The 9,023-nt window shown below is 39.6% G+C and overlaps 1 protein-coding gene across 3 annotated transcripts in view; it reads left to right on the top strand.

Annotated features, from left to right (window-relative positions):
• Positions 1-2,417: 2,417 nt before the first annotated feature.
• The window catches only part of TMEM72 (transmembrane protein 72), a 238,527-nt gene continuing 231,921 nt past the window's right edge, over positions 2,418-9,023 (top strand). For all 3 annotated transcript variants that reach the window (XM_044056763.1, XM_044056764.1, XM_044056762.1), the window contains exon 1: positions 2,418-2,641. In XM_044056763.1, the coding sequence (XP_043912698.1) occupies positions 2,614-2,641 (28 nt within the window). In that variant the 5' untranslated portion in view covers positions 2,418-2,613. The remainder of the gene's footprint in view (positions 2,642-9,023) is intronic.

The raw sequence follows: 9,023 nt of genomic DNA, 5'->3' as shown, positions 1-9,023 counted from the left end.
ATGGCTGAGCTTGTAAGGGTACCGCGGGTATAACATGGCTAGGCTTGTAAGGGCTCTAGGGCTATTAGCCTAGTAACTTCCTATGAACCAAGGAACCATCCATTTTTTCCACATATGAGAGATGCATGTTTTCAGTCATGGACCATATCAGTGTGTTAAATGTCAGCATATGATGTTCAGGTCCAGGACACTGCAGGCTCTGTAACTGATACAATTTATAGTGACTCAGGTCTGCTGTCATGGGCTGTCCTACATGTGGTTAATAACTAACTGATGCACTGCTAGGTCCTGATCCTGAACCCCAAAGTTACAATTCCCCACATGTATTTCTTATTTACTCAGCATACTCTGACATTTCACTCCTTGTACGTAATGTTTCCATCCCTGCAAGGTATTTTTCTTTCCCCCAATGTCTTATTAACTCTGGAGTTTATATTTAATTAAGAGCAGTTTGGGGGCCAGAGTTCCTTAATGGAGGTTAATCTCTTGTAATTAAAAGGATGTTACATATAATAGCATTTGTGTAAGTTTGGTTTCTTTATTTTCAATCAGTTTGGGTTGATAAGTTTGCATGCCATAGAGCTGTATCCATACATACATTCAGACACACACATGCACACACACACACACACACACACACACACACACACACACACACACACACACACACACACACACACACACACACAGACATATGCAAGCCACATGGGCAGTAACCTGAGAACTTGGGTGTTAAGGATTAAAAGTTAATAGAAACTCCAGATAAACACAACACTCGTATTTTAATGCCTGACCCAATATTAAAGTGCTAGATGAACTACATTGAATAACTTGTGATCCAGATCTGGAATAGTAGACGTCAATGACAAAAAACTGGGTTTGTAGTTCTACAAGTCAGTACAGGTTAGTTCCACTACCAGAAAGCTGATTTCACTGCAGGAAGTCCAGGAGGGCCACAACAGTTCAATATATTGAAGGTCAATACAAATTGTCAAGATTAAAACTAAATAGTTTAGGTCTGCGGTACAAGGAAGGTCACCATATCAGTCTGCCATACCAAAGGCAGGGAGGCATAATAAGCTAGAGTGGGGAATACCAATGTATTTACAGGATCGGTAGCTATTGTGAATCTCAAAATCAAATGTAAACAGTCTAAGTTCATCATCACAGATGATGTTCTTGCATTTGTTTAATGTGCTGCAGAAAACAAAGTATATTTAGCTATAGAGTAGGTCACGTGTATCAATCAGATGACATTATAGCAAAGCAGCCTGCCTGACATACAGGAGTTTTGTCTGCAGATAAGGTCATTCAGCTCTTTTTGTGAGCATTGAGCTGATTTTTGCAATGAGTGCTGAACCTTCTCAATTAGCTGCTTATGTCTTTCATCATTTTACTGTCAAAACAAGACTTTAACTACAAGTAGTAACAATGGGTTTAGTTTCTATTTATATAACTTTTATTTATTTATTGTATTCATTTACTAATAATTTAAAATCCATAAGATAAAAATGTTTCTTTTCCGAGTCAGCTATAGGGACATTTAGGGTTAAGTCACTTGCATTCTCACATTATGCAAGCAGACCTGGGGGGGGGGGGGATCATTCCCTTATCCCTTGGTACTATCTCACCAAAACAACTTTAATAAATAATTGTTGTACACGATTCTTCAGTAAATATATATTCTGAGTTAATCACTCACTTTTACCTGTAGAATGGAAGAAAGTAATACTTTGCTAATAGGCACTCTATTTCACCTTCTCTAGGTATTCCAGTCATTGAAGCGAAATGAAACTTATTCAGTGGGTGATTCACTCATTAGATCATTGGCTTCAATACTATTCACATTTGGTCCTTAGTTAACTGGCTTTCAAAGTTCCATGAAATGGTAGCTACAACATTTATGCTTACAATTGTATCCCAAAACACAATTGTAATGATTGTGTCAGTATATCTGGAAACAGGAAACAATATTGTCATAAACCACTGGTCAGTAGATACTGGTTCAAATGAATGCCAAAAAATATTTTGGGCAGTTATTTTTACATTGTCTAGTTAAATATTAGCATTCAGTAGAAAAGTTTATTTATTCTGATTCCTGATCCCCACACATTTTCAAAGTCTGAATACACATAAACTAGAGGAATTAACCAAACTGTATTTTAATTCTTCATAGCATCGCACTGCTTTTCTTAGCTTAATTTCCTTGCCTCATGCAAAATTATTTGCACTGCAGATATTAGAAAAAATGAAATAGATGTAGGACTGTTTTTTTTTGTATCAAGTTCACTGTTCCAGGAGTCAACCATTAATTGTATGACAGTCCAAAATTCTCCATGGGAACAGGCTATTGTTTCCCCTGCAACATGAATGCACAAGTTAGTATGCTAACAGCATGTATTCAGATCACGCATTCAGCAAGATACCAGTCTTTTTCATGGGAAAGGAAAGCAATCTTTTCTTGTTTATTCCAACAGTGTGTTTTTTCCTTCGCTTTGCATGTTTTTTTCCTAGGGCAGTCCATATCTATTGTGTTCAGAAACAGAGATAATCTAAAATGTGGAATTCTGTTTTTTAAACAAAAAGATAAATACAAACTTGAATCAAGAACATATGAACATATTCTCTTTTCAGCATATACGTAAGTATGATGTTTAATGACTTAATTATTATGTTTAGGAAATGTGACTGTACTTAAATTCAAATCCCTGTAACTAAATTACCAAAGCTGCTTAAGACATTGCTCGATTGTTTTTCATCCCTGACCACTTAAATACCTTATTACAATATCCTATTTCTATAAAATGGTCATAGAGTTAGATCAGACTGTACTTTGTGCATAAGACCTTACTGTCTTCATTATCGTGTACATCCCAGTTACTCTACTTAACCAGTTACAATTAGAAAATAAATGAATAAATAAGCGCATAAGATAGCTTTTCTGTTTCAATGTTAATGCACATCATACTGTCTTAGAAGGACAAGATGGTTGTATCTTGGAAAAAAAAACTTATTTTTGAAATTCAGTATGAAGCGTGCAGAAACTAGTACTGGAGAAAAAAGGGATGACACTGGATAGCAGCTTAATATTTTTTATAGATTAATTATATTTTAGTTTACAGGTGACTGGGTTGGAACCCACAGGCCCTTTTTTAGCCACAATCGTGTTACAGGAATAAATGCAAACAAGTTGTGTACATACAACATAAGAACAAAAGATTGCATAGGAGATAAAATCATTTGTCAGGCAGTAGACAACTTAACTAATAATATTAGTAACAATGTTTAGCAGTAAAACAAGAGTGAGCAGTCCCTCAGCTTGGCCAGAATGACATGATGATTAGAGGGGTACTCTCCTAAAAGACAAATGGTAGCTCTCTGCTGCAGTTTGCTTTGCTAAGTGATGACTTCAAATTATTACTGCAAAAACAGAGAATGCCCCATTACTTTAGTAGTGACAGGAGTTTGATTAAGTCTTCTATCCAGTAGAGGGATTATTGAGATGTAAGAGTTAACTTCATTTTCAGCATTGCTTTTATTAAAGTTTTCATTGTCATATGCCCATTTTTCCTACCTTATTTACTCAGTGGTTTAGAAGGTTTAGTACTGTAATGATGTATCTATTTCTACAGTCAGAAAAACAGCTGTTGATGGCTCTTGTGTGTCACATTGTATTTCCATCAGACAGGAACAATGCTTTAAATGCAGCAGTTGGCAAACTAATAGCTGTTATGTGTAACATTAAGTAACTAGAGTGCTTTCTCCAGAAAATCAGTGGTGATTACTTTTTGCTGAGTTCCTGACTGAGCTACTGATTGGGGAAGGTGTATTATAACATGGTTAGTAATACACCTTTACTGAGATCTGTTCTTTTTCTCTGGTCAACAAGTTACCGACTTTTGTAGGAGTGCTTTAGTTTTTGTTACTACCTAATACATACATGCACTAACTTTTAGGATGGCATCTAGCCATGTTCCTAGGTTAAATAGCTTGCCACAATGAGCCAATTGGATGGGACTGGTGAACTTCTGGAGAGTGAAATATCACGGACTGCTTCTTAATTGATACAGAGACCCAGCTGGTATTGAAGCAGACATATATTTGTAGCAGGTGTTTCTACAATATTTATAGTAGGTGCCAATCAGTTGTTGACACTTATCAAATTAGCATACATCAACATATAGTAGTGTATTATGTGAAACAAATTTACCTTAAAGGAGTGAGTGAAGAGTGTACAAAAAGGGGTTAAAAGGCAGATCCTGTGGATTCCTGGTTTGATTGTGAAAGGATGACAAATGTGATGGGGTGAAAATATATTATTTAGACAAATTATAGAACATTGCCCTGATGATGTACTGAATTAATGCAAGTTTCCATAGCACTGTGAAAATGCAGTGCACATTAATAGGAACATATAAACAATACTCGGCAATTGATCACAAAGACCATAAAATGCCTAGCCATATATACCTTTATGCAGACACACCTAATAGTTTCTCCATATCTTTATTTATTTATTTGACATTTGTTAACTGGGGAAAGTCCGACTGGATCAGGAAACCCATTTTCAGAGGAGGCCTGGGGAGAAAAACTCCACAAAGTAAAAACATTTGACATAATAATGTACAGTGATCTTTACATTTACATGTGGGAGTGTAACTTACAAAGTCACAAAGGCACTCCTATTGACATATAGGCAGCTGATGATCGTTTACATATAGGTAGCTGATAATCATTTACAGCAGTAATTTTGTAAGAAATACAGAGATAAGGGTTTATACAGTTAGTTTATCTAAATACAATCCTTTTAAGTAGACTTACTGCACACATTTGAAAAATAGGTCTGTAGGGATTTTTAGGTAAACTGCAGTTAGACCTATGGAAAAAGAGATTAAAAGAAAGTAAAGCTTAGCTAATGTACATTAGTAAGACTAGCAGCTAATTTGAAAAGGGGGAAGTTTAATATTTGAGGTTAGGACTCAGTAAATCAGGCTGCTGTGTCTTTTGAGGGTGGGGGGACTGAGAGAAAGGAAGGGTAAAGTAAAACCAGTACTGAGAATTAGTCCTTAACGTTCACACCTATAAACACTGAAACCACTGGTATTCAACATTTGGACATTCTCCACACATTCTAAGAAAATTGGAATATACCCTACTAAAGAGTATAATAACTTTTCTTTGCTTTTTATTGAAAGGTTTGTAGGTGCCTGTGCATGAAGTCTTCAGGAAAAGTGACTGTTCATTTCCTTTTATCTTTTGTTACCCTGTGTAATGAGCTGGCACAAATCCTAATTTTGGTCATGAGCTGTGCCATGGAAAAATAACACGTGGAAATTTGAGTATTAAGTAAAGAATTGTTATACAAAATGGGTAATTTTGAACAGGCTTGATACAGTGTAGGCCTTCTTCTTCTTCTTTCGGCTGCTCCCACTAGGGGTCGTCACAGCAGATCAACTGTTTCCATTTCTTCCTGTCCTCTGGATCTTGCTCTGTCACACCAACCACCTGCATGTCCTCTCTCACCACATCCATAAACCTTATCTTAGGCCTTCCTCTTTTCCTGTTATGTGGCAGCTTCATCCTTAGCATCTTTTTCCCAATATACTTTGCATCCCTCCTCAGCACATATCCAAACCAACGTAATCTTGCCTCTCTGGCTTTGTCTCCAAACCTTCCAACCTGGGCTGACCCTCTAATATACTTATTCCTAATCCTGTCCATCCTCGTCACACCCAGTGCAAATCTTAACATTTTCAACTCTGCCACGTCAAGCTCTGACTCTTGCCTTTTTGTCAATGTCACTGTCTCCAACCCATATAACATAGCTGGTCTCACTACCCTCTTGTAGACCTCCTGACACTCTTCTCCACCCACTCCATCCTGCCTGTACACTCTTCATCACCTCTCTTCCACACTCACCGTTACTCTGAACCGTTGATCCCAAGTATTTAAACTCCTCCACCTTCACCACCTCTACTTCCTGCATCCCCACCATTCCTCTATCCTCCCTCTCATTCACACACATATATTCTGTCTTATTCCTCATTCCTCTTCTCTCTAGAGAATATCTCCACCTCTCCAGGGTCTCCTCCACCTGTTCCCTACTCTCAATACAGATCACAATGTCATCTGCAAGCATCGTAGTCCACTGGGACTCCTGTCTGATCTCGTCTGTCAACCTGTCAATCACCATTGCAAATAAGAAAGGGCTCAGAGCTGATCCTTGATGCAATCCCACCTCAATACAGATCACAATGTCATCTGCAAGCATCGTAGTCCACTGGGACTTCTGTCTGATCTCGTCTGTCAACCTGTCAATCACCACTGCAAATAAGAAAGGGCTCAGAGCTGATCCTTGATGAAATCCCACCTCCACCTTAAACGCATCCATCACTCCCACTGCAGACCTCACCTCTGTCACACTACCCTCGTACATATCCTGTACCACTCTTACATACTTCTCTGACACTCCCAACTTCCTCATACAATACCACAGCTCCTCTCTAGGCACCCTGTCATATGCTTTCTCTAAGTCTACAAAGACACAATGCAACTCCTTCTGACCTTCTCTGTACTTCTACATCAACACTCTCAGTGCAAACATTGCATCTGTAGTGCTCTTTCCTGACATGAAACCATACTGCTGATCACTAATCATCAACTCCCTTCTTAACCTGCCTTCTACCACTCTTTCCCATAACTTCATGCTGTGACTGATCAGTTTAATCTATCTGTAGTTACTATAGCTGTGCACACCACCCTATTTCATAAAAATCGGTACCAAAACACTTTTTCTCCATTCCTCAGGCATCCTCTCACTTTCCAAGATTTCATTAAACAATCTAGTTAAAAACTCCACTGCCATTTCACCTAAACACCTCCATGCTTCCACAGGTATGTCATCCGGTCCAACAGCATTTTCATTCTTCATCCTCTTCATAGCTATCCTTACTTCCTCCTTGCTAATCCACTGCACTTTATGATTCACTATCCGCACATCATCCAACCTTCTCTCCCTCTCATTCTCTTCATTCATCAACCCCTCAAAGTACTCTTTCCATCTGCTCAACACACTCTCCTCGCTTGTGAGTACATTTCCCTCATTATCCTTTATCACCCTTACCTGCTGCACATCTTAGCTCGGTCCCTCTGTCTAGCCAATTGGTACAGGTCCTTTTCTCCCTCCTTAGTGTCCAACATTTCATACAACTCTTCATATGCCTTATCCTTAGCCTTCACCACCTCTCTCTTTGCCATGCACCTCATCTCCTTATACTCTTGTCTACTTTCTTCATCTCTCTGACAATCCCACTTCTTCTTCGCCAACCTCTTTCTCTGCATACTCTCCTGTACTTCCTCATTCCACCACCAGGTCTCCTTGTCCTCCTTCCTCTTTCCAGATGTCACACCAAGCACCTTTCTAGCCATCTCTCTTACTAGCTCTGCTGTAGTTACCCAGCTATTCAGTAAGTCTTCACTGCCACCCAGTGCCTGTCTTAACTCTTCCCTGAACTTCACCTCACAGTTACCCTTTTTCAATTTCCACCATTTGATCCTTGGGGCTGCCCTCACACTCATCTCCTCTTCTTGATCACCAATGTCATCCTACAAACCACCATACTATGCTGCCTAACTACACTTTCCCCTGCCACCACTTTACAGTCACCAATTTCCTTCAGACTGGCCCTTCTACATAAGATATAATCCACCTGTGTGCATCTTCCTCCACTCTTGTATGTCACCCTATGCTCCTCCCTCTTGTTAAAATATGTATTCATCACAGCCATGTCCATCCTTTTTTCAAAATCCACTACCTTCTGCATTCCTTTGCTTAACACCATACCTACCCATCACTTTTTCATCCCCTCTGTTCCCTTCACCAACATGCTCATTGAAATCTGCATCAGTCACCAGTCTCTCACCCTTGGGTACAGTCATCACTACTTCATCCAACTCACTCCAAAATGTTTTCTTTCTCATCCATCGCACACCCAACTTGTGGAGTATATGCACTAACTACATTCATCATTACACCATCAATTTCCAGCTTCATAAACATCACTCTATCCAACACTCTTTTCACTTCCAAAACACTTTTAGCATACTGTTCCTTCAGGATAACCCCTACGCCATTTCTCCTCCCGTCCACACCATGATAAAACAATTTGAACCCACCTCCAATACACCTAGCCTTGCTCCCCTTCCAGCTGGTCTCTTGCACACACAATATACCAACCTTCCTTCGGTCCATCATATCAGCTAGCTCTCTCCCTATACCAGACATACTGCCAACATTCAAAGTTCCGACCCTCACTATCACAGTCCTAGCCTTTACCTGTTTTCGGGCATGCTTTCCCCCTCTTCTCCTCCTTCGGCCAACAGTAGCCCAATTTCTGCCAGCACCCTGTTGGCCAACATTACTGGTGGTGGCCATTGTTAACCCAGGCCTCGACCGATCCAGTATGTATATTTGTACTGTTGTCTGCATGTATGATTTGGCAAAATGTTACGCCGGATGCACTTCCTGATGCAACCCTCCCCATTTATATGGGCTTGGGACTGACACAAAGAAATGCTCCGGCTTGTGCATCCCCAGTGGCTGGGATGATACAGTGTAGACCAATTCTTATAAATAAAACAAACTGTAGTCAGCAGCAAACAAAGTTATTGGGTGTATCACATTTGTGAATATTTATTTATTCTTTGCTGACAGTGTCAGACCCACTAGGCTAATGATCTATTTTCAGGGGATAGCCAATGTGGGGTTATAGTAGGTTTATAATACTAGGGGAAATTTGGCCAGGGCATCAAGGAACATGCCCTACTCTTTTCAATAGGTCTTGTGGGATATTTTACATCCACCAGAGCTACCATAATGTCAGGCAGCTGTGGCATTGCTTTAACATCTCATCCAATGCATGACGTGAGCTACCACCACATCAGGCAGCTATGGCATTGCTTTAACATCTCATCCAATGGATGACATACTCGAGAGTGCAGCAGCCCCTTATGCTTCTGTTGCA

Source organism: Protopterus annectens, chromosome 14.part0 (genome assembly GCF_019279795.1).
Source record: "Protopterus annectens isolate FY-2018-M chromosome 14.part0, PAN1.0, whole genome shotgun sequence".
NCBI classification, from domain to species: Eukaryota; Metazoa; Chordata; order Ceratodontiformes; family Protopteridae; genus Protopterus; species Protopterus annectens.
The sequence above is the reverse complement of the archived record's forward strand: the minus strand, read 5'-3'. Positions and strand labels throughout refer to the sequence as shown.